The sequence below is a fragment of the Scardinius erythrophthalmus genome, assembly GCF_964197995.2.
Source record: "Scardinius erythrophthalmus genome assembly, chromosome: 9".
NCBI classification, from domain to species: Eukaryota; Metazoa; Chordata; class Actinopteri; order Cypriniformes; family Leuciscidae; genus Scardinius; species Scardinius erythrophthalmus.
This window is the reverse complement of record NC_138229.1, coordinates 15,212,972-15,238,894: the sequence shown is the minus strand read 5'-3', so window position 1 is coordinate 15,238,894 and position 25,923 is coordinate 15,212,972. Positions and strand designations below refer to the sequence as shown.

General features: G+C 39.2%; 1 protein-coding gene across 4 annotated transcripts; it reads left to right on the top strand.

The window, feature by feature from the left end:
* Nucleotides 1-240: 240 nt before the first annotated feature.
* On the top strand, nucleotides 241-25,338 carry smg7 (SMG7 nonsense mediated mRNA decay factor). 4 transcript variants are annotated; one of them, XM_081375510.1, is made up of 23 exons: nucleotides 242-367; nucleotides 8,170-8,201; nucleotides 8,577-8,694; nucleotides 9,607-9,739; nucleotides 9,998-10,169; nucleotides 10,316-10,387; nucleotides 10,472-10,622; nucleotides 10,748-10,883; nucleotides 10,977-11,139; nucleotides 11,586-11,742; nucleotides 13,480-13,550; nucleotides 13,642-13,702; nucleotides 13,813-13,923; nucleotides 14,317-14,734; nucleotides 14,821-14,962; nucleotides 15,058-15,431; nucleotides 15,598-15,942; nucleotides 17,434-17,583; nucleotides 18,125-18,202; nucleotides 18,484-18,640; nucleotides 18,807-18,977; nucleotides 22,205-22,359; nucleotides 22,459-25,338. In XM_081375510.1, exons 1-23 carry the CDS (start codon nucleotides 342-344, stop codon nucleotides 22,570-22,572), a joined length of 3,507 nt encoding a protein of 1,168 aa, XP_081231636.1. In that variant the 5' UTR covers nucleotides 242-341; the 3' UTR covers nucleotides 22,573-25,338. The 4 variants fall into 4 exon arrangements, with proteins under 4 accessions (XP_081231638.1, XP_081231636.1, XP_081231635.1 ...); XM_081375509.1 differs by having other exon boundaries at nucleotides 13,792-13,923; XM_081375512.1 differs by lacking the exon at nucleotides 17,434-17,583 and having other exon boundaries at nucleotides 241-367.
* The last annotated feature ends 585 nt before the right edge of the window (nucleotides 25,339-25,923 follow it).

The following is a 25,923-nucleotide window of genomic DNA, read 5'->3' as shown; positions in this document are numbered from 1 at the left end:
AAAAAATCTGGACAAACTATAGGGCTATAACGAGTAGAAAATGAACCAATTTTATTAAGTGCTGAAAGAAAAGTCCAGTGCATCTAGACCAAGAGATCTACCATTTGTTATGAATGCGACCACTGAGGTCGACAGTCAAGTTGTGGTAGTGTGCTAGCTAGAGAATTTCAAGTAATTACTGTAAGTGAGCAAGGGGGCGGGGCCTGTGACGTAGTTCAGCGCGCTCTTCTGTGTACGTCTGGACCGTTTTCTACCAATGACGATGTGATGGACAATATGGCGACGGGAGTAGACTTAGCTTGTGAACCTATCGTTGTCTAAAAGACTGGCGATCCGACAGGATGAACCTCTGCGCCCAATACTTACGGTGAGTAAAATCCGGAGATTCTCAGACTCGAATAGGCGACAGAGACCGTGTTTCTATCATTGAGGCCGAATGTGGTTTATCGGAATGTTGTTCGGCTAGCATTGGCTGTCAGTGCTAGTGCTTGACGCTAGGCTAGTTAGCATGCTTGCCTGTAAACGAGACACGAAACTGAATACAAGCAGAAGTGGATGACGTATTGTCCGGACTGTTACCAAAAACACTGATAGATGGGTGGTTAGGCAAATCGCGACATTTACTTGATCTAACGAGAATTCGTGTGTACATAGCAGCTGTTGTAGGAGGGCATGCTAGATGCTATGTTAGCCCGCGTTAGCTACAAACATACCACTGGATGAAGTCAGAAAACAATCCGGTTACACATGCTCGCTACATTAGTCACGCAAAGCTTCGGGTGAGTGATTATGTTTGCAAATTAGCCCGAAAAAACTAACCAAAACAAGGTTTCATATGTTGCGTATCTGCTAACGTTAGTTACATAGGTTTCCATTTTCCTTTCATTTCAGCATGAATAACGAATTACAGTGATGAGCCATTGGTGACAGTGAACTGATATGATCATTACGCTTTTATAAAGCTGTTATGTTGTTTTATGTAAGGTATGTGAATGACAAGTGTGTTTTGACCTTGTTTTATTCGTGTCACTCGATAGTTTTACCTAACCGTTAGCGTGCATTGATTTTGACATATAACATTCAGATCAAAATCAACATGTAGGATTTCTTAGGAGATGACTTTATCTGTGAGAATGTCTGGTTTGCAAGGCAGTGTTTTTCTTTTTAGTATCCGATGTACTTCTGTAACCTTGGGTTGGTTCAAAACAGTGTGACACGAATCGACCGAGGGAGTATGTAAATAAATTTGTCGGCTGATAATGACAAATCCAGGCCATTTGATCGTGAAAGGTTGTAAGCTGTGTGCCGAGTAGATGCGTTTGTTGTTAAGGAGTTTTGTAAAGAAATGTTGGTGATGTGATGACAGTTGGACGGCACATCTCAGCTCTAAAGTGACTGAGCACAGTAGATGACTTCAGTACTCTGGTTTTGTACTTGCTGACTAGAGACAGCAGAAAAGCTTTATGTTGTTGTGCTTTAATGTCATATAGGGCTTGCATAACAACATTTAATCTGATCTAGGTGTGTGGTTTCATTCTGCCTGTTTGTAACAGGAATTTCATTTAGTATGCAATCCCAAATGTTTGGAAGGGACTTTTTGACAACATTAGGCATGTACTTTTTTTATTATTTGAAGCTGTGCTAAAATTATGGGGTTAGAATTGGTCCTGTACTACAAATAAATATGAAATGAATGTAAAGAGATTCACAAAAATGGAATTATTCACAAATAAGTAGATTGAGGTCCACAAATAAATTTGCAGACGTGCTAATATTAGGAAAAACGGCACCCTTGCTTGTGTGATATTGCTATCAACTCATACAGGAGCATTTTTACCCCCATATATTCAAATTTCCACCTCTGACTTGAGGGCAGTATGTATATTATGACACACAATTCATTTACAAATGTTAAAATCACATTTTAAGGTTTTATATGATTGATAAGAACCGAGTATGCAAATGTTGCTATGTTCATGAATAGAATTGAATTTATCGCAAAGATGGTTCTAGAAACGAACTATTACACCTCTTTCAGAAGTGGTCAGATGAGCAACGGACGAACTGCGAGAATACATTTCTTATATAAATCTATTATAATGTTGAAAAGTGATGTTTGAGCAGCTTATTTTTAAGATCCTTTCAGACCATGTCTCCTAATAAACTGCAGCGTGCCGTGAACAACTATGTGCAACGTCTCTTTACAAAATAAACTGAAGCGTCGGGAAACACTCAATACCACATAAGATGAGAATTATTCTACACAGGGTACAGCAGAAAGGCAACAGCACTCAAAGACTCTTGTGATGTTTTTGCAGACATGCGTGTTCAGAATAATGTTTTAAATAGTTTACCTGCCGCACATACAACATTACTTGCGGTACTGTATTGAGTTGACAATACTACCATTTAAAAAATACAGTGGCATCGATAGTATTTTAAAGCTTTATTACCGGGCCACTCTACTGTGTTCATGAGAATACTCACCAACACTGGCATTTTGACATCATTTTGTGTGTATTTTTGTGTATTGTGTGTTCGTTTAAGCGCAGTAAGCCATGAAAAAGAACTCAATTTGGTAATTGTGAGCTGTTTGAGATGCTGCTTCATGGATTTAAATTCTTGCCCCGTAAAAGCAAGAGATCTACCAATTGTTATGAATGCGACCGCTTTGAGGTCGACAGTCAAGTTGTGGTAGTGTGCTAGAGAATTTCAAGTCAGTTGATTGAATTGTCTCTTGTCCAACTGGTCCGGTGCTGCATTGTTTTTATGCCTTGCTAATGTTTTGTTTTCTATGATGTATTTTGTACATTGTTATTGTACTGTTCATCTATTGTATTCAACTATTATTGGATGTGTGTTACCAATGCAACATTATCAAGCTGGCTTTTTTTTTACCCGTCTGAGGGTGTTTTTGGGCCCTGGTGAAGTGTTGATTTGCCCTGACATTTGTGCTTTGTATTTTTTTTTCTCTTTCCTTTTTTTAATGTTGCCAGCCACCGCCAGTATTTTTGGTAATTTTCACAATTTCATGGCCCCCAGAATATTTTTTTTTGTGTGTGAATATCTGAACATGCAACAGGCCTATATCAAAAGAAAGAACAGACCTCTCTGCTTTTAAACAAAAAAAAATCTGTTTCATTCTAGCTTCATGCATTCTTTTTTATCACCAACACTTGAAGTTTCATAAAAAAGTTACATTTTGAGCAAAAAGCTGAGAAAATTTTATTTTTGTCAAAGACTACATCTGGATCAGATTCAGTACGATGATCAAAACATAGGCTAGGCCTAGATGTAGCAGATCAAGTCCATCAACACCCCCAAAGCTTGCACAGTCCTATAGCACTTCCTGGGCAACATTTCATTCAGTAACATTAGGCCATTTAGATTTATATGCTGTTTATTGTTGATGATCGCATTATTTTTCAAATGCATCTGCTTGCATATGAGATCCATTGTTTCTGCTGCTTCTTTGCCTGTGTTTTGATCTGGAGATACTGTACTCTTTCAGGAGATGTGTAATAGCGCCCCCTACCGTATATCAGTGATAACACGAAAAGCTGTAAAATCTTGACAATGCAGGGAAGCGTTGTCTCATGAATTACTAGATAACTTGTCAATGGCAGGGAAAGAGTTAATGGCTAAAGTCTGATTACACTGTTGAATTTAAAGCCCTGTAGTAGGGGTGTAACAATATATCGTGTCACAATATATCGCAATACAAAAATGCAACAATATGTATCGTGGATAATTCACCCAAAATAAAAATTACTGTGAGAAAAAATTTTTTTTTCAGAGTTTTAGTGTCAGTACTACATTTAACTACTATATATAATGTTGAATATAATGTATAATAATAAAATGGGGGAATCTTTGTGTAAAAAGTGGCCTACATTATTTTAAATATATCTATAGTGCAGGAATATTCGTCTAAAATAATTCTGTATTTTCAGCTTCAGAATCATGAATATTGTTATTCTGGTGTTTCTATTGTGCTGTGTTTCCAGAATTTCAGGCATATTCATTTACACACACAATGTAATATCAGATTTAGCATTTTAATCAACAGTGCATTTTTTGTTAACCTTTTATCATATGTTTTGGAGTATCGCAATAATATCGTATCGTGAGTTCAGTATCGTGATATGTATCGAATCGTGACATGAGGGAATCGTTACACCCCTACCCTGTAGTCAATAATTTTATTCCTTAAAACTCATGTTTGATCACCAAAATGCCAATGCCAAGTGGCATATTTAAACCTTTTTCCTGTGAAAAAACTGTATTCATGCCTTAATATATATTAAATGTAATTTTACACCTTTGCTTCATTTAGTATACGTGTATCCATGATTATGCAAATGAGCCCGGCCTTCACTCACTCATACAGGCTCATCTACAAGTCAATGTATCAGAATGGTAATAATGCGTTTTATGTATCGCTCTCTACAACGTCGGACAAATAACGGTAATTAATATGATTAGCCTTTGGCTGGGCTATGTTATCAAACAGCTAATAATGTTTTGCTAATATTACACAAACCCTGTTCCCATTCGCCATCTCAGAGTCAGACAGCTGCCTTCTAAAAACAGTATCTGTACAATTGCTTTGAAAAACGTAGAACATTAGTGGAGAAAAATAGTTCATCATAACATTGAATTATACATCATATACATAAAAATATATCTGGATAACCTGGCTTCTCTTGACGCTCCCCAGCTTCGCAGTATAGTAATGATGATATGCTAAAGCCCTCACGTTGTTGTGATTGGCTACATGTAGTTTGTCACGTCCGAAAACACCAGCGATGTCAAACTACGTTTTTGAGACTGTCTTTGGTTTACTGCAGTTTCAAGGAGAAAATACTCTGCAGTGGTGTTGACTTTTGAGTTTGCACATGGTTTGTCTTAAAGCATATTGAAAACACCACATAGACATAAAGAAAATTAAAAACTTGATTTTCACCACAGGGGATCATTAGGGCCCAAGCACTGATGGTGTGAGGACCCTCTTGGAATTGCTCCGTTTATTAACAGATTGAATTTAGGCTTTTATGTAGGCCTAAGGGATAAAGTTCAATATTTTGAGAGAACCACCGGCTGGATGTACATTTTCCCGCTTATTACACGGCTACTTGCCACATAAGTAAATAACTAGACATGAAATATTGATCTGAGTTGAAATATTTTATTAGGTCTTTAAACGCAAAGCTTCTGCGGAGAGAGCAATTGCAGCGCGACAAGTTCAAACTAAACGGACATTTAAGAGATACGGTATACAGTCATTCATATCACTTATTACACAGCATTTCACCACATAAATAATAAATTATGAAAATTATGGGGATGAGATACATTGATTTCAGATGTCAGCATGTAGGCCTGTCATGATAACTACTTTTTGTTGAGCGATATATTGTCACAGAAATTATTGTGATAAACGATATTGTCAATAATTCTTTTAACTTTTAAGAATATTTAGATACTAGGGGTGTAACGATACACCAATGCCACGGTTCGGTTCATATCACGGTTTTGGAGCCACGGTTCGGTTCGGTTCTGTTTGCTGTGGGGGCAGGGTTCATGGCAGGGCACCACCAGCAATAATAACACTAGATTCACTTTTAACTTAATAAAAACAACAACAACAATAATTTAACTTAACTTTATTAATTTTATACATTGGCTTCATGTTTTCTTTAGAGCAGTTAGCACACCTGAGTTAACTAAAATGAAATAGCCTAAATGTCTCCACTGACTAGTCAGAAATAAACACACCTGAGTAGGGTTGCCAACTTCAGAAAAGTAAAATGCGGGACAATTGTGGTTCTTTATAGGAAAATAAGGGACACTCAAAATATTTACTGTATCGCACAATGTACATAATTTCAGTGTCTGCAAACTGTAGTTAAGTATAGGCTATGTTTAAAAGGTTATCAGACAAACACATTTGTATTGCTTAACCTATTTATGTACAATTTAATTCTAAAAATAATTTTAATGTCATACAAAAAAATATGTCACATTACAAACAAACCACCATTCAAAATAACCGCATTTATCTGAAATGGAAAGCTTTTTTAACATTATACATAGGCCTACAGTTCAAAAGTTTGAGGTTAAGATTATTTTTTGGGGAAAGTAATTAAAGAAAGTAATTGCCTACTTTTATTCAGCAAGGATGCATTACATTAATCAAAAGTGACAGTACATTTATAGTGTTATACTAGTGTTATAGTGGACAAAACCGTTTTAAACAAATAATAATCAGAAATGTTTTGTGAGCATATTATTCCCTCAGGTAGATTACATATTTTCTTGCGTGGCTGGATGTTGGACTCGTGAACAATAATCACGTTGTTTGCATTCGCCAAAAGTGATTTGCCGAAATCAAAACGTGGACAGTGAAAGGGAATTACCGTTAGCGCGAGACGAGTCAGGCCTGAAGCGGAAGCGGCCAGACGGCAAAGGATTATGTTCGCAAATCAAACAATGATTAAAAAAAGCTGTGATATGTCATCATATCGGATGATGACAGGTGTCGGTGATCATTCTCAAGATTCCTGATCAGCACTGCTGCTGTTGCTGCTGTATCAATATCAGTCAGTGGTTGTGACCGCAGGGTCTTCAATCACAATATGCCGTGGCGTGGAGTTGCCATCCTGAAGTGCGTATGTAAACTCCCGAGCGTGATCGATCACCCAAATCACGTGACATGCACTTTATTTAGTAAATAATATTATAATAATAATATTTATTAAAACTACAGCTCTTATTAGTTGTTAAAAGTGTACTCATTAATTACTATTTAATCAAATGTCAAGGAAGAAAAAATAGTTTTGTGACAAAGTGAAGTGAGAGTTGGGCAGCAGGGGGCGGGGCGCGTTCGGTTCGACATGAGAGTATCGCGGTTCGAACCGTGGCTGTTGTATCGCGGTTTTTCGGTTCGGTTCGAATATCGTTACACCCCTATTAGATACTGAAAATGCTGTCAAAAAATAAATATCCTAAATAAATAAAAAATAATATTTATAAAAATAGTATATTAACTTTTTCTAACAAAAAATTGCATAAGTAGCTAATAAGTATAAAATAAACATCTATGCACAGAAGGGACTTGTATGGAGTTTTTCCTTCGACAGTAAGTAAGGGTTCACACTATTGCTGAAAAACAAACCCAGTTGTCAGATGTTCATATGAGCGTGTCGTGTCCCATGTGAAACAGCCTTAATACTAGCTGTGAGCGTGCACCATTTCGCACTGTGACATTTATGTACCGGAACAGTGGATTGTGGCTTTAAATGTGGATTTATTCTACCAAACTGTCGGTAGTAACTGTCTACCAAACGCCTCAAAATGACGCCGCCTTTTCACCTGTCGATATCCGCTGTGTGAATGAAAGAGCTGCCTGAGCCCCACTTTCGCCTCTGACACAGAGAGCAGACGAGATGACAGTGCGAACGGCAAAATGTAAACATAAAGGGCAATATGTCACGTCACCAAAAATATTGAGGTCATAGGCATATATCGTGCAATAAGTCGATATATTAATTATCGCGACAGGCCTATCAGTATGTAGCCAAAAAAAGAAATAAGGGCCTATAACTAGAGCCGTCATCCAGCTGAAGGCACTGGATACAAACTTGAACATACCCACCAGCCAGGCCCCTCATTACTTATTTCAGTAATGTACTGACACACTTGCCTCTTAATTTCTTTGAAACGGCCGCTGTGATATGGCGTAATGGTGTGTGTCCACTGGTGCGATGCAGAGGGAGCGTTTTTAGTTAATTCCTGTGGAAGTTCAGTGTCATGCTCACGCATGAGCAGGACCAGGCTAGCAAAAACAAATCAACCACTAAAATATCTAACAAGAAGTTATTATTATTGCCAATTACTTATTTGGCACATTTCTTCGTCAGTTAGACCAATGGCATTTCTTTAATGTTGCTGTGTGTCATCACTTGAACTGTGCTTATTGGTCCGTTAAAACAAATAAAAATTAGGTGCAAAATGGCCTTGGGTTTGTGAATATATATAGTCTAACATTGAAGCCCTTAAACTGGAATTCTCTTGTGCTTGTTCCAGAGATGTGTTCACTAGACCTTGTCCAATGATTCTCTCTTAAATCATCACCTCATTAACATATTCATTTCTTGTTTTGAGCAGGCAGGCAGAGGCCCTGAAGGCTGACATGACAGGTATGTGCTACCATCTCTAGTTTAGTCTATTTAGTTAGGACTTGAAACATTTGTCAATGTCTTTTTATTTATTAGCATGCTATTTTGATGCGTTTATCTAACTTGTGATCTTTAAAATAATAATATAATGGCAATGGTCATAAGTTGCACATATTAGAACTATTGATGTGATGTATGAGCTTACTTGGAGTCTATTGCTGTTTCATATTTGTCATCTTATCCCTGTCACTTTGGTAACCATGGCATTGGATGTGGTTACTAAGACGTGCAGATCTTTCTCCAAATGAACTGAAAGGCACTGTTAGACACAGTCACATTCTACAGTGCCGCTGCAGCATTAGCTTTTTAACATGTTCCACTCCACATGTCATGCAGATTCTAAGCTTGGTGCTGCGGAGGTCTGGACATCACGGCAGGCTCTTCAGGACTTGTACCAGAAAATGCTGGTTACGGACCTGGAGTACGCCCTGGACAAGAAAGTTGAACAAGATCTGTAAGAATGATAATACATTGCTTAGTGCTGGGCGGTTTGACCAAAAAATCAACATCACGGTTTTTTTCTAAATTATACCGGTTTCACGGTTTTTACCGTTTTTTTTTTTCAAGCATGATGGGTGTTAACCACATTTTCTACTGAGTGAGAGAGGAAATACTGCAGTAGATTTACTTATAATGCCCTATTTTATTGTCATGAGTGAATATTATAGAAAAAATCCACACTAATATTAATAATACAGGTTTGCAAGGCTGTTTACAAAGAGGTGCCAGCAGGACGCGCTTTAGGAGCGGCAGAAACAGTGGTTTCCCCGGTAACGGCTGTACACAAAGCAGCAACGCTCATAAACACTGCTTTATCAGGAAAGATAAAGAAAGATTCAATCGTAATAACAAAGAAACTTTTCTAAAGACCGTCAGTTCAGTTCAGATACGTTAATACAGTATAAAAACACGCGCGCCGCGAGAAAAAAGACACTCTCACCCCCACACGTCTCGTGCCCATTCTAGTCAATGCTTGTGTTTCAGATCGAAGCTTCCCAGAAGCGGCTCTCCGCGCCGCTTCGCTAAATATAGGCGCCTAGTCTATTTTGACGCACCTCGTGGAGGACGGAATAAAACCTTGTCGCAGCTGTAATGCGCCGCAGACGTGTGTTGTAAATGAGGGGTGAAGACTGTGTCGCGCAGCGCCGCGTTCCGATTAAAGCGACATACACCGGTATTGCGGTATATTAAAAATTCATATCGTAACAAAAATAAACACCGGTATTCGGTATGAACCGGTAAACCGCCCAGCACTAACATTGCTTAATGATTTGCATAATTTACATGCATCATGCCTTGTCTAAGTTTGTGTATTATGTTAAAAATATCTGACTGTCATTTTGTCCCTCAAATACTGCTGTTTCAGCTGGAACCATGCTTTTAAGAATCAAATAACAACACTACAGAGTCAAGCTAAGAACAGGGCCAACCCCAATCGAAGTGAAGTACAGGCCAATCTCTCCCTGTTCCTTGAGGCAGCTAGTGGATTCTACACACAAGTAAGCAATGTATTGAAATGATATTGTAATCATAATTTTTTTTTTTTTATTGATATGCTGTTGCTTTTGCCATGAATGCAGCCATTGCTGCTGATATGGTGTTAAATAATAAATAAATAAATAAACACAAGGAAGCAGTGTTATTGTACAGTGCTCAATGCTCATTGTTAAGCAGATTGATGTCAGTCTGTTATTCTTTGTTGACTGTTTGCCACGACCTGTAGTGACCTTTATTAAAATCTCTTTCTGGATTCTCAGTTGTTGCAGGAGCTGTGCACGGTGTTTAATGTGGACTTGCCATGCCGTGTGAAATCATCTCAGCTTGGCATCATCAGCAATAAACAAAGCAGCACCAGTGCCATAGTGAAGCCCCAGCCCAGCTCCTGTTCTTACATCTGCCAGCACTGTCTCGTTCATCTCGGAGATATTGGTGAGGTTGCTAAGTTGCTGACGTTTTTGTAGCTATTTTGGGGAGAGCATTAGCAACCTGCTCTCCAGCTTTTATAAATATGAAATATTTGGATGTTATTCACTGGGGGGTTTCATTGGTTGTCCATTATTTTACGAAACCCACAGCACGTTATCGGAACCAAACCAGCCAGGCAGAGTCGTACTACAGACATGCAGCTCAACTTGTTCCCTCAAATGGTTTGTATCTGTTTCTGTATGTTTTCACATACTCAAGCCCACCACTGACAGTGAATTAAGAAACTTTTCTCCCTCTGCTCTAAGGTCAACCTTACAATCAGCTGGCCATATTGGCCTCCTCCAAAGGAGATCACCTTACAACAATCTTCTACTACTGCAGGAGCATTGCTGTCAAATTCCCATTTCCTGCTGCCTCCACCAACCTACAGAAAGCTCTTTCCAAGGCCCTTGAGAGGTCAGAATGTCTTTGAAGGGCTTGCAGACATTTATTACATTTATAGGATCATAATATTTTGCTCACATTATCGTAGACAAGTAAGAAACTAGTGTTTAATTCTCTTGCGTCTCTTTAACCCACAGCCGTGATGAGGTCAAAACAAAATGGAGCGTGTCTGATTTCATTAAGGCCTTCATCAAGTTCCACGGCCATGTTTATCTCTGCAAAAGCCTAGATAAGCTGAACACCCTGAGAGAGAAACTAGAGGAGCAGTTCCAGGTGCAGTCAAAACCACCAGCTATAGCACTTCATATCATTTTCTTGGACTGAATTTGTATACTCAAATATTCTCCTGACTGATTCGCTCCACAGAGGCTGATTCTTCAGAAAGCTTTCAGCTCCCAGCAGCTGGTCCACATCACGGTTATAAACCTGTTTGAACTGCACCACCTCAGAGACTTCAGCAATGAGGCAGACGAGCACAGCTACAGCTCGGACGAGCAGATCAGCTGGATCCAACTCCTTGGCCTCTTCAGTATGTCCTTTATATCACACTGCGTCCAAACCCTTTTGTGGTCTTTCTAAACCCTGGGTTAAACACACTTGTAATTTTAAAAGATCTACACATTCAATAGTTGGGGGTGGATATGATTTTTTTTTTTACGTTTCTGAAAGAAGTTTGCATTTATTTAATAAAAAATGCTGTGTAAACAAACAGTAATATTGTGACATTATAGTTTAAAATAAACAATCTCTAATTGAATATATTTTAAAATGTAATTTATTCATGTGGTGGCAAAGCTGAATTTTCAGCATCATTACTCTAGTCTTCAGTGTCACATGATTCTCCAGAAATCATCTTAATTTGCTGATTTGGTGCAAAATAAACATTTCTTACTATTATCAATGTTGAAAACAGTTGTGCTGCTAAAGATTTTTCTGGAAACCATGATGTTACTGTTAAAAATGTTATTTCCCTAGTGTCTTTCCTGGGCGTGATGCTAAGCCGAGCTTTACTCAATAAGAACCGAGAGGAGATCATGGGGGAATGCCCTCTTCCTGCCATCAAAGTGTCTCTGGACTGGCTGAGACTTCGACCCAGTGTGTTTAATGAAAGTACCATGGACAAGCGCCAGTAGTAAGAAAGACTTCTATTTTCTTTCCACCATAGGGCTGAATGCAGGGTTTCCGCGGAGTCATAAAAAGTCATAAAACGTCTTAAATTTAATAATAAGAATTTTAGGCCATAAAAAGTCATAAAAACGTCCGGATTTTCCATACAAGGTCATAAATTTAATTTAGCCACGTCATAAATTGATATGCTCGTTCATTCGTTGGTTCTGCCATTGCCTTTTCCCCTTGAAAATGCACTGGCGGCATAATGTTAAATGCACAGGTTAAATGCGCCAAAAGCGGAACGCTCATTTGAACCGCGCGCCACACGGACCATTTACCCGCTCGGCTCCAAGTCCAAACGGCAGCGCAGCGCGAGCTCAATAGAGCAGACGCGTTTACTCTGATCGGTCTCGGTCACAAGATCCAGTGAGAAGTGCTTGAATTCAGCGAAGAACACACTGTCTCAGTTATTTAAACCAGTTTAAAGGCAGATGAAACAGCGCTGACCAACAGGAGAAACTCTGCACAACGATACAGTCAGAAGGCTTTTCAGTCTACAATCTCCCATCATTTACCATGGATATACTGTAACGTTAGCCTAGTAAAATTAACTGCACCATGTGGGATATACATATTGAATTTTATTATATTATTAGTGCTGATAATGTATTAAAGGACTAATGGAATATTTACAGTATTTAATAATGTATTTAGGCTACTGTTTTTCATACATTTCCTGAAGATACGTGACATCAAAGTTAGGCAACACAAACCTGTTTCAAGACTTGACCCCTATTAGCACATGCAGAAACTAAGTAATTATTTTCCCAATAAAGATATTTATTTTGTTAAGGACAAATGTTTGAATGTCCTACCTCAGATTTGTGAAATGTTCACCTGTTTTAGCAAGTGTTTGTCATTATATTTTCTGACAGTAAAGAGTAAAGTTAGTTTAAAACCACAATTAATGCTCTGGTTTCTACAACTTTCACTTAGAAGCAACAGTCTGCCTTTACATTTGAAAGAAATAAAGATTTGACATTTATCGTGATAATTATCGATATTGACTAATATAAAACAATTATCATGATAATTGTTTTTGGCCATATTGCCCAGCCCTAACTGAAATCTCCCGGTCTATCACAATGGGAAAGTGTACATTTAACGAGCCATGGCTCAAAGATGGTGTGTTTAGTAGTTGGCTCAAGCCTGTTGCAAATAATCAGTATCAAGCATATTGCACACTGCAAGAAGGTGTTGGAGCTGTCTTTAGGCATTTAAATAATACATCTTGTTACTTTCAATGAAAGTCAATAAAAAAATAAAAAAAAACTTTTGAAAGGAATTTTAATGAATTTTTCGTAATTCGTGTAGGTCATAAATTTCAATCATAATGGTCATAAAAAGGTCTTAAAAAGTCTTAAATTTGACTGACCAAACCCTGCAGAAACCCTGTGAATGCTATTTGAAGATGTAGGTTTTATTTCAGTTTCAAAACAAAAGCTCAATTTCAGTAGTTCTGTTGATTTAGCATTTTTAATGAGTTTGTATTTAGTAGGGAACTTGTAGTAGTTTCTTAAAAGGCTGATTCTGTCTCTTTAATCCGCAATCTGCATAATCCCAGCAGCAATACCCACAATCCATTGCATGCCATGTCTGTTTTATTTTTTTTCATGATGACACATAATATGGTTCTGCCTGAGCCAAGATTTTGAGGTATTGAATACTGTTAAAATGACACATCTTTGGCATTTCACAGCATCTGGCCATGGCTGGTGTCCATTCTGAACAGCTTTCAGCCTAAGGAGGAGGATGTGTCGAATACATCAGGTATGAGTGCTGCATCACACTCTTAAATTTGCTTATGAAATATCTTTTGAACAGTTCTTTCCATTAATGGTCATGATTGTTTGTTTCACAGTTATTCCACTGCCCGAAGAGTTCGAGCTGCAAGGCTTTCTGGCCCTTCGCCCTGCTTTGCGGTAAACCTTCATTATAAATTGATTACTGTTCTTGTTTTGACTCTTTATTTTACATACATGACTCTTTTAGCTGTGTTTGTTCTCTTAAGGTTGTTATTCAATGATTCCAGGATGCTAGACTTCTCTAAAGGGCATCAGAGTGTTGTGGAGAGCCTGTTAGTTCATGCCCGACACCAAAGACTCATCAGCCAGGGCAAGTGGGTGGCTGACAACCAACCACGGTGAGCTGTTGTTTTACTTTCATTCATTTCTTATTCATGACTTTTTCAGTCTTTCTTGGACTTTCCTGAAGTTTGGCACCTTCAAAACTGTCTTAGTTCTTTTAGCTGTAAAATATGCATTAAAATACATATTTTTTTTATGTTTGCTTATTTTTTCTTTTTTAATTTGTGTCTTCTTTTATCTTTTTCACCTTTCTTGTTTTTCCTTATTCTTTCTCTTTTTGTCATTTAATAGCACTTTTTTCTTTTATCTTTTTTTTTTTTTTTGAACTTTTTGTGACTAATTCAGATTTTTTTTTTTTTTTTTTACTTATGACCTGTGTTTTAATATTTTTCTCAGCTTTTTGCTGGCATATGTGCAAAAAAAGTAATTTTTTCTTTTGATATTAACAGGTTGATCCAGTGTCGCATAAGTGATGGCCTTCTGCTCTTCATAACTGATATCCCTGAGATGGTGGTAGAAGAGCCACAGGAAAAAGACACACCAGTCCTCCAGGAGTCATCTAATGGTGAGCAGACCTCCAATGACAGCACGCAGGGCCTGAAGTCTGTCCTCTCGGCTGGAAAGAACCAGAACAGTGGGCTGGATGGTAGCGAGAGACCTGTGGTCACCTTCAAAGAGAACATTAAACCTCGCGAGCAGAGTAGAGAACAGAACCGGAACCAGCACCAAAGGGATGCAGGGAAGGACAGAGTTGGATTCAATAAAGGAAATGGAATGCAAGGGAAGAACGAGCAGAAGAAAGAGGGCAAAAGAAAGAGTGAGGTGAAGAAAACCAGTCATGATAAAACAACGGATGCTGGGAAACAGGTAAGGGAGAATCAATTGTGCCTCATTTTGCTGTAATTCTTATTCAAATGTGTAAACTTAAGCTCCTTTTTGTTTTTTGCTACAAGGTGAAGACTCAGACTGAGATAAGGAAGACTCCAGTGTCTGAGGCGAGGAAGACTCCAGTCACACAGACTCAAACCACATGCTCTTCACAGTTTATCCCCATCCACCACCCTGGAGCTTTCCCGCCTCTGCCCAGCAGACCAGGTACACTTAGACACTTTCATACATGCCACACCTGAACATTATTATACATGGGCTGTTCAGTCATTGCTCATTTCCTCATGTTTTTCCTCCTTCAGGCTTCCCTCCACCAGCATATGTGATCCCACCTCCCGTGGCATTCTCCATGAGCCCGGGCTTCACCTTCCCCACAGGTGTATCCGTACCTGCACCCTTCCTCCAGACCGCCTCTCACCCTCAATCTGCCAATCCTGTACAGGCAGGGAAACCCTCACACATTCCCTACAGCCAGCAGAGGCCCTCAGGCCCTGGAGCCCTAAACCAGGGCCCTCCCCAGCCTCAGCAGACACAGCCGCCCCCTCCACAACCATCCCAACAAGCCTTGCAGCAATCTGTGCAGCTCCAAGTACAGCAACAGCAACCGCAGCAGTCGCCCACCAAGCAGAGCTCTCAGCTTGGCAAAAGTCCACCACATCATCACAGCATGCAGCAGGTAATGTGACGCCTTTATTTAAAGCATGTGGTATTACATGAATGCCGACTTAATTTGCTCTTGTGATGCTGAGGTCCAATTACCATGGAGACTACATAGAAACACTTATGTTGCTGACCTTGTTGGGTAATTTCTCTACTTTCTCCATTTTATTTTGTCCTTGCAGGCTTACATGCAGGTGCCTGAACAGCCTGGTCAAATGTGGAGCCAGCACCAAACTCAGCCCACCATGCAGAAAATGCCCATGCAGATGCCAGTCAAACAGCCTTTCTTCATGCCCACCCAGGACCCAATGAAGCTCTTTGATCACCCTATGAGCATGCAGCCCCCTCAGCCCAGCATGGACAAGAAGATGAAGTTTCCAGAGGTCAAAATGCAGGATTTCTACTGGGAGCCACCTTACCACATGGGAGGAGAGGGCAGGAGCGGAATGGGGGACAGGATGGGCAAACGTCAGCCTGGAGTCTTCTGCCCCGACCAGGAGAACATGCCCAGAGGGCCTCCATATGAAGTTAGCACTCTTTTTCATCTGTTTATACAGCTGTTGTATGTTACAAGAAATTAGTGTTAGGCTTAATATAATATGATGATAGCATACTATTGTATTTTAGTTTTCTATGAGTTTAGCATGTAGTATGCATGCTATATGTATAGAAAACAATAACAATAAAATGAACACATATGTTTATAAATATTTCAATAAAAAAAAAAAATATATATATATATGTTATATTTAAATATAAATAAATATATGCATAAACTACCAAAACTGCTCAAGGTTTTTTTTTTTTTTTTTTTTTTTAAGAATTATCTTATGCTCACCAAGGCTGCATTTATTTGATCAAAAATTATAGTAAAACAGTAATATTGTGAAATATTAAAATTAAAGCCACAATTAAACAGCAGTAGTGACAAATTCGTTATTCTGTATTGTGTTGTATAGCTAAATGTAATGGGTTATAGAAAAATAAATGTAGGACAGGGATTTGGTTCTGTGTACCTGTTGTTGTTTGGACTTTGAGATGTGGGCGTTGCGCTGAAATTAAATCTAGCTTGCTGGACTAAATCATTGGAGAAGTCCTGCATAAGTAACCAGAGAGAACTAATATTCTAGTATCAATGTTGAAAACAATTAAGCTGCTTAATATTTTTTTTTGGAAATCTAGATTTTTTAATCTTTTTTCTTTCTGGATTCTATCTCTGGATTATAAATGTTATCACACTCTTTTTATATCAATTTAATGCATGCTTTTGAATGGTAATGTTAAGGCATTACCAAAGAGTTAAAGCATTTTAATCAAATATGGATTGAAACCGTTTTAATTTCATTTTTAAAAACTGGACATCACTCATTAATTTAAAACATGCAACATTAGGTATAGCATGCAATGTAGTTCATTAATGCTTTAAACATGTATAGTTTCATAGTGTGTTCTGTTTCACATTATTTATTCATAGCATTCTGCTTGGTGCAGTGTTCCCTAAACAGTAAGCAAGTATTCTAATGTGAACACGACCTCAGTCCTCATCATTCTCAGTCAATTCCTTCCCCTTGCCATTGGTTTATGTAGGCTCAGCCTCTGAAAGAGATCTGGTATGACTCTGTGATTATCATGGGTTTTCCGGCATAAGCTGGGGATCATTTACATCCACATTGGGTTTTATAGAAACTTGATCTCAGTGGTTGTGGAGAAGCGCATGCTTTCTAATTTTTCATCTCTTCTTTCACGTTTCCACCTCTGTCTAACTCTGCTGTGAAGTATTCTGTGATTCATTTGTGACACTATTTTACATTTGAGTCAGTCAAAGAGCTTTATCACCAGCCGTGAGCAGAAGTCAGTTTGAGAATGGCACTGATCTTCACAGGCTGCTGTTTTTCTCTCAGATAGCTCTGACAGGCTGCTTCCTATTTTCTTACATTCTGTTTCTCTCATCCTTTTTCCTCTCTCCCTCTCCCTCTCTCTCTCTCTTTCCTTCCCCTTTGTGGCTCGTTTCTCACTAGGACAACAAGAGCTCCCCTCTTCTGCCCCCAGACCTGTTAAAGACTCTGGCGGACTTTGAGGAAGAGGAGGAGCTGCTCTTTACTAAACCTCATGATTTCTACCAGGCCTTGGCTGGCCCTCTTAATTCTGCTCCTGGAAGGAACATGTTTGTATGTAGTTCTCCTATCTTGTCGTCTGGTGGGAGTGGATAGAGAGTTTTCATATGAGCTTCTATGGATAAAAACAATCAGGTCCCTGTTTACAATACCAGTTGAAAGTTTGGACATACCTATTGTTTTCCAATATATTAGAGCAATCGTATAATAAGTCATCGTAACTAAAAAAATAACACAGTGATGGCATACATGTAACATCATGAGATGCATCCTGGGATACTTTTTAAACAGTATTGAAAGAGGTTCTTATTAATATCTAGGTATTAGTTGTTATTATTTGTCTATAAAAAGCTTTTACATTTTAAAAAGGTTTTAAGATCTTAAGAAAAACCAATTCAGTCTAATGTGCCCAAATGTTGGACATGTATCAAATGAGTAGTGTGCTATTACGTACTATATCTTTCATTTGTTGTAATGTGTGGCTAGATCTAGAAATATATTTTTTTCTTGTACTGTGGTTTGCCTAAAACTGATTTATCTGTTGGAATGCATGTTCTTCAGAGTACTCATCTTTTGTGCTTTTCTCCCTCTGTAGTTGCCAAATCCATCACGACTAGACAGTGGAGCTGATGTGATTGGGCAGTCTTCTCTTCTCCCCCGATTTTCCATTCAGGTAAAGCTGCAATGCTTTTGTTAACACTTTTGTCCACCTTTGCATTGTGAATCAAAAGTCACCAGGTGGCAGTGTTTTCCTTCAAAACACTACCAAAGTTTGTATTTGATGGTCTGGATGTTGCTTTATTTTTACTTGCCAACCATACACTGACTGGTAATGTTACTAAAAATTTCTGGGGTTTTTTGCCAGCTCTGACTAGTTAATTTGTTTAAGAAGTACAATAACCAAGTTTGAATTTCCTGATACTATTTTTCCTTTTTCTGTCCTCTGTTTTACAGGACAGCTCCTATCAGAACAACAGTATTTTTAGCGAGGCATACGGTAAAAATATGGCCCCTTCGTCTAAGCCGGATGCACCCATGATGCACCAGGAGCCCTCACTCTACTCCCTATTTGAAGGAACCCCATGGTCCCCCTCCCTTCCTGCTAGCTCAGGTACCATATAGTGATTTTGCTTTACTGTAGTATGTGAGCATTAACTAGATGGCTTAGAGACATCATATAATGAGGATTCATTTCATTCATAGCCTTTATTTTAGGTTTGTACATGTGAACTAACAGCATCGGTTTATTAATATTCTGTTTCTGTCTTTTGCTATAGATCACTCAACACCAGCCAGTCAGTCCCCTCACTCTTCCAACCCAAGCAGCCTGCCTTCATCCCCACCCACCCACAGCCACGGCTCCCTGCCCTTCTCCAACTTCGGCCCCATTGGGACACCTGACAGCAGAGACCGTCGTGGAACCGACCGATGGAAGGCCGATAAGACTGGTAATTCCCATGCTGAGAGCATACTCTGTTGGTTCTATGTATCTCTTCTAGTGGTCGACCTATATATTGCCAAAGCACACTATATTGCCAAAAGTATTGGGACACCCCTCCAAATCATTGAATTCAGGTGTTCCAATCACTTCCATGGCCACAGTCATATAAAATCAAGCACCTAGGCATGCAGACTGCTTCTACAATCATTTGTGAAAGAATGGGTCGCTCTCAGGAGCTCATTGAATTCAAGCAAATTTAAGTCGCCAACTTTCAATAGCTACAGACCTCCAAACCTTCAGATTAGCTCAAGAACAGTGCATAGAGAGCTTCATGGAATGGGTTTCCATGGTCGAGCAGCTGCATCCTAGCCTTACATCACCAAGTGCAATGCAAAGCGTCAGATGCAGTGGTGTAAAGCACTCCTTCACTGTAAAGTTTGGTGGAGTGGGGATTGTGGTGATGGGTTGTTTTTCAGGGGTTGGGCTTGGCCCTGGCCCCTTAGTTCTTGTGAAAGGAACTCTTAATGTTTCAGCATACATCAAGACATTTTGGACAATTTCATGCTCCCAACTTTGTGGGAACAGTTTTGGGATGGTCCCTTCCTGTTCCAACATGACTGCGCACCAGTGCACAAAGCAAGGTCCATAAACAGGGTGTCCGCGGGGTTGTAAAAAGTATTTAAAGGTAGTAAATGAAATTAGCCAAAATTAAGGCCATTAAAAAGTCTTAAAAAGTAATAAATGTCATCTGTCGAGGTATTAAATTTTCGAACCCGTATCCAGCTAGGCCTATGAGTTTCAATTTGTGTTAAGTGCAGGCGTTTCTTCTAAAATTCGCGTGGATTTATTTACAGGTTGCGAGTAGAACCTGAGCGATATCATGTGACATGGTTTTTGTTCGCGCGCGCGCTGAAACAAACTGGGTAAGTTACCCGGCTGGCTTGCTGCCAAACCTGTTCGCGAGTTCGCTTCTATTTCAGTCATTTAAGAGACATTCGGGGTTTTTACTGCATTGAATTTTTTGGCGGCCGCCAAAGCCTTATTTGATCGGTGAGTAGCCTAATGTAGATGACTGCTGCGCTGACAGGGTGCATGACATGTTAACTGAAAGAATGAGCAGAGAGAAAGAGCCCCGGTCGCGCGGGCGCGCGCACTCTCTCCTCTCTTGCTCTCTCGCCCTCGCTCATATTAATCAAAATCTATTGACACACGATGGTAAAAGGTCGGAAGACCGAAGTTTCACGTGGCGCATTCGGATATTTATTTCTTGCATTACCGCTGGGTGTGAATTGTGCTAAAATACACTGCCTTATGTTCTCTGAAAAGCGTTCCGCCCATTCAGCTGACATAAACCACATTTTCAATAAACAAACAAAACTATCCAGTAATGAAATGTTTTCTGTGTTTGACACAAAACTTGTGCGATGTCCTAACTGCCGGGATAGTCACACAACACGTAGACGTCCGCTAATGACACATCGCATAATTCACGAACTAATGACTCCTTTGAACCGATTCACTTTAATGAATGCTTAAAATAACTGATCTGTCCGACACTGAACTCACGAGACGTCTGAATCGGTGTGTAACAGATCGGTAACATTTTATATGGTTCCATTTATTAAACTCTAGTCAACTACATTAACATTAACTATTAATAAGTTAGACTGCAGACTGCACTTCTACAGCATTAATTAATCTATCTTAATGCTAATTTCACCATTTACTAGTAGCCTACATTATTGAAATCAAAAGTTGTATTTGTTAACATTAGTTAATGCACTGTTAAGTAACATGAACAAACAATACATGTATTCATGTATGTATACTACTAGTATTTTCAGGTTATTTATATCATAATGTGTAGAAACATTACCAAAAAAAAAAAAAAAAAATCATTTAGTTTAGACTGGAGTGAGGTGAAACCAGAAAAAAAAGTGCAAAGCAAGTTATCTAATAGCTATTTTTTTATCTGGCAGCTAATTTTATTCAATTGTACAGTTTATGGTAGAAAATTACACTATTAGTTAAAATAAACTTTTTAATGCTATACTTTTTTATTCTACTTTTTGATATTGATATGATTATAGACCAAAATAATTATTAGGTCTAGCAAAGAAGGATTTTATCTTACAAAGCTATGAAATCAAGTGGTAAAATCACAGCTTAAAAAAAAAAAAAAAAGAGGGCAAGAAAGGATCGGCCACTAATCTCTATCTGTCTCTGTGTTGGTTTTTGAGTCCAGGCCAGGGTTGAAGTTAAGTTATAATCACCGAAATGTTTTATTATTTTTGGAAAGATATTTCATTACTTTATACCGCTACAGTTGCATCTTGAAGTCGTGCTGGTATTAAAAAATATTGTGAAGGTATTAAAAAAGGTATTAAAAGGTATTAAATTCAACTTAAGAATTTCTGTATATACCCTGATAAAGACATGGATGAGCGAGTTTGGTGTGCAGGAACTTGACTGGCCTGCACAGATTCCTGACCTCAACCCGATAGAACACATTTGGGATAAATTAGAGAAGAGCCAGGCCTTCTCGTCCAACATCAGTTCCTGACCTCACAAATGCGCTTCTAGAAGAATGGTCAAAAATTCCCATAAACACACTTCTAAACCTTGTGGAAAGCCTTCCCAGAAGAGTTGAAGCTGTTATAGCTGCAAAGGCTGGGCCGACTCCATATTAATCCCTACAGATTAAGAATGGTATCGTCAAAGTTCACGTGCCAAAAAGGCAGGTGTCCAAAAACTTTTGGCAATATAGTACATATAGCCAATGTTTTGCCAGTAAGTATTGCGAGAAGGACTTTTATTTTGACAGCAATGAAACCTGAGAAGATGCACAGGACCTCTTCTCCAACTTTAACAAATGTTTAAAAATGGATAGGCAAAACCTATGATACGTTTTAAATATACTGTTGGAATAAAAAAAATTGCACTATATCATAGAAATTAAAGTACAGTGCATGCAAGACTGTCTTTCTGTGCAAATGATCTAAACCGTGTTAACTGAGGTGTGGATAGGAGAGTTTAGCTGTCAATGGACACGTATGAGTGAGCAACAAACTACGATGAGCTAAATCCAGCTTCCCGCTGTCATGTCATATTTACTGTGTACTATATGTATAATTGGCCACTGCTAGCCTCTGTTATTTTAAGTAATTAATTAACTGTTAATCATTTTTGAATATGTACATTTTATGGTTGGTATGTAAATATGACTATCTTCAGGTGTGAGCGGTTTTGGGTTGGACTACCTGCCCTCTGCCTCGTCCTCTTCTGTGTCAGAGACCAACAGCTGGCACCAGGGGGCGCCAACCAGCAGCTGGGCAGCCCAGGACATGCCAATGGAGGACTCATCTACTGTCCTCCTTGACAGTTTCAAGGTAGCGTGAGCATTATTTTCTACACGTTCTAACCGCAGATGTGCTACAACATATTTTGTCAGTTGCTTGGTTGTTTTACTTCTACCCCTTTTTCTGCAGTCAATCTGGTCGAGCTCTATGATGCAGCCCGGTCCGTCTGCGCTGGAGCAGCTCCTGATGCAGCAGAAACAGAAGCAGCAGCGTGGCCACGGCAACATGAACCCGCCACACTGAGAGCCCACAGGAAGACGCACTTGTGTCAAACATGATTCAACAGAAGAGGTGAAACACCACAAGCTCCAATCGGAAATTTCCGGCATTATCTGCGCGCGGAGGCTGGAGACGGCGAACGATGTGAAGCGACAGGCTCAAAATGAACCGCTCGCCTGACCGACGAGGGACGTGCAGCCCTCTCCTCTCCTCTCTCTCTCTCACTCACTCTGTCTGTCTCTCTCCCTGTGCCTCTATGGCAACGAGGGCGTGCAAGCACCTGACCTGTCACGCTGCTCAGCACGTAGCCGCTGCAGAACACTGACTCTGAGGGGACAAACTCTCTCTGATTGCCACCTCGCTTCCTCTGGGGGTCAAAGGTCATTCTCCCGTCTCATCTGGACTTAAGACTCTGGACTAGACGCCCACATGCCACCTGCTTAAATCGCTCTGTGCGACCGGCACGCCGCACGTGGAGGAGTTAGGTGTGGCTGTGCGTGTCGGAAAGGGATGTTTATTGACAGCAGATGTGGCTTTACGAGGGACAAAAAAAAGATGAAAGGAGTGGTTTTGTTTTATTCCAAGTCTGGATTCATTTTCTCAGAGGGATTTGTGTCGCTATGTCCAGAATAAAAAATAAAAAAACGGAATGAATGAAGGATGATGCAATCGGCATGAACGTGCGCATCTAGAGAATGTGCTCGAATATTAGGACTTAGATTGGCACAGGCATGGATCATGGTGTTGTCATGTACAGTCTGTTGATTTGTAAGAAGAGTTTGGTGAACGGGACAGGGAAAGTCTCTAAAGTTCGAACCATTATGAAGCTCATAGCGACATTTATAGCTCAATCAGTATCAAGCGGAGTTGGGGGTTAGACTATAGATGTAGGATGTAGTATCATTAGCTGCAATAGAGACTGCAATTATTAACAATACTGTATTTTGTGACTTGTTCTGTAGCAGTTTTAGCTCTCTGAAATATTATTCAGTAAATATGTTCAATAGTTTACTGCTAACGGGGGAGTTCATTCGATATAAATGTGTGCCTCCCCTTCTCCCTCCTTTCCTCGTTTCTTTACTCTAGCTTACCAGCATAGCGGCTTCTTTTGTTCCTGTTCTGCCTTTTTATTCATATTTTTAAGCTTTATCAGCTCTCTTTGTGCCTGATCTGTGTTTTCTCTCTTCCTTTTGTTGTTCTTTCTCTATTTTTGTTTTAAGGAATCGTTAGCATCGCGGTCACCTTGGCACTGTAGGGAAGGTTTGGGAAACTTAGGCGAACAGGTCAAGCTGCGACGCTGTTGGCTTGTCAGAAAGGGACGCGAGCCGGGGAAGCCCATTTTCCCACAGCAACCTCGCAGCCACTGAATTGTTCTTCTTTCAGGTACCATCTCCACAGGAACTGTACTCCGATCGGTTTAAAAACCACAGACCGGATCTCCGAAAGGATGCTTTCCCGCGCTCCCGTTATGCTAAGCACTAAAAAAGAGGAAAAGCAGTAATCAGGCTGACGCTTCACTCTGAAATCTTAGAATGGATATCATCAGTTGCCTCAGGTTAGCGTCAAGTGACTCACGTCATCATCATCAGACGCCCTGTTTGCAGCCTGTTTTTTTTCCTCTCTCAAGGTTAAAATCGAATATTGTTTATTTCCTCTCTCAAGGTTAAAATCGAATATTGTTTTGAAAACTAACGGTTCTCTTTTCAGTAGAGGTTATAGCACTGAGTAAGCCTTCGAGACCCTGTAATGGGTGCCACTGTTTGGTAAAAGTTCTGGGGCCAGGGGTTAGCGTTGGATAGGCTGAGAAATCTATAATGCGTTCACAGTGGTTAATTCTTCCTGGTTAAGCAGTGCGTTTTTGTTCGGAGGTTATATGAAAGACGTACTCTCTTGTATGATGAGAATAAAGCGTGTTTTTATTTTTGAGTAGAGAACATTTTATTAAAGACAAACTTTAAATGATGTGTCTATTTGCCGTGTGATTGTGCTTCTCTTGTTGCATTTAAAATTGTATAAAAAAAAAGAGGAATTAATAATTACGTGGAATCTTAAAAGTTGAGTTAGGTCAAAGTATCATTTGCAAAAAATAAAAATAAAATAATTCTACAAGCAAAGCAAAGTTTAAGTGGGAGCTGAGGCCCCATTTTGTTCATTTTTTTGTTTTCCTCTTCTAATCGTTCAGCAAGGAGTTTTCAGAAGCCTGTGCTCTGATTGGTTGCTGTGGACGTCTAACATTCTTTTATTTTGGATGGACTTGTAGTGCACAGTCTTGTGTGAATGTGCTTTTTTTTTGATACCCTGTATCTCACTGCATTGTAAATGTGGATTTTTCCCTGTTGTCCAGTATCCATCTTTTAACTGTGGCTTCTGTAGCGATGTACATTACAATGCTGATCACAGGACAACAGCCTTGCGCCTTTGGGCCGTAACATAACATTCCAATAATAAAGCTAAAAATAATAATAATTAAAAAAATAAAAAATAACAGCCAGCTTTTTACATTAAATTTACCACTATGAAAGTTTGTCCCAACCCTGAATTAAGTCTGCCACTCTTGAAATTCTGCATGAAATCCATCTTTCAGAATGCCTTGTATTTTGGATGAGGGAGATATCCAATCAAATTCTTTTGTTTGTTTGTTTTTTAGAGGATGTTGTCAGGGAATAGTTGGGTTTGAGGATATCTCCTTCTATAATGGGCTTGATTTATTGTGTTCTTGTCTCTTTGTGGACACTTGTAAACGCTGGAATCAGCTATGCCTTTAATAAAATAAACCATGTCCTCATAAGCAGACTTTGGATTCTTTTCTGTACCTCACACTTTGGTTTGTCTTATTCCGTCAGGACACTGATGACTGTTACATCCAACATTACTCATACGTTTTAACTGTATTGTTTGTGCCTGTTATTATGCTTTGAGCCAATATCCTATGTTGTAGCTGTTAAAAATATTCAGTACCATTGGGGTGTAACGGTCCAGATATCGTTCTTCATTTGTTTTTGCTTTCACATATGAAAACGAGAAAACAACTCCTTTTTCCGTGTTTTTTTTTTTTTTTTCGAAAAACGAAATTATGACTTGACGTTCTTGCACTGAAATCTGAAAAAACACTTGATATTCCGATTTTTCCCTGTGTGTGGTGCTAAATCTGATTGGCAGATTATGCATTGATCTTTTTATTTATTACAGCAATCTTTTCTTTTTTTTATTTAAGGTGAGAATGTCATGATCAATTCTACTGGTTGATTAAAGTTAAAATAGTGCATTATTCACTTCAGTTAAAATGAAAGAATAAAATAAAGAATAGTTGATTTTTATCAACTAGCTTGTCAATGTGTTTAAAGCATTACTGCATGTTAGGGCTGCATGGTGATA

What these genes read in the sequence shown, in the direction of transcription:
- smg7 (XM_081375509.1), top strand. Translation starts at nt 342, where the DNA reads ATGAACCTCTGCGCCCAATACTTACG. An exon ending in CGTTCATCTCGGAGATATTG is followed by an intron (nt 10,170 to 10,315) that starts GTGAGGTTGCTA and finishes CGAAACCCACAG; the next exon opens with CACGTTATCGGAACCAAACC. An exon ending in GGATGTGTCGAATACATCAG is followed by an intron (nt 13,551 to 13,641) that starts GTATGAGTGCTG and finishes TTTGTTTCACAG; the next exon opens with TTATTCCACTGCCCGAAGAG.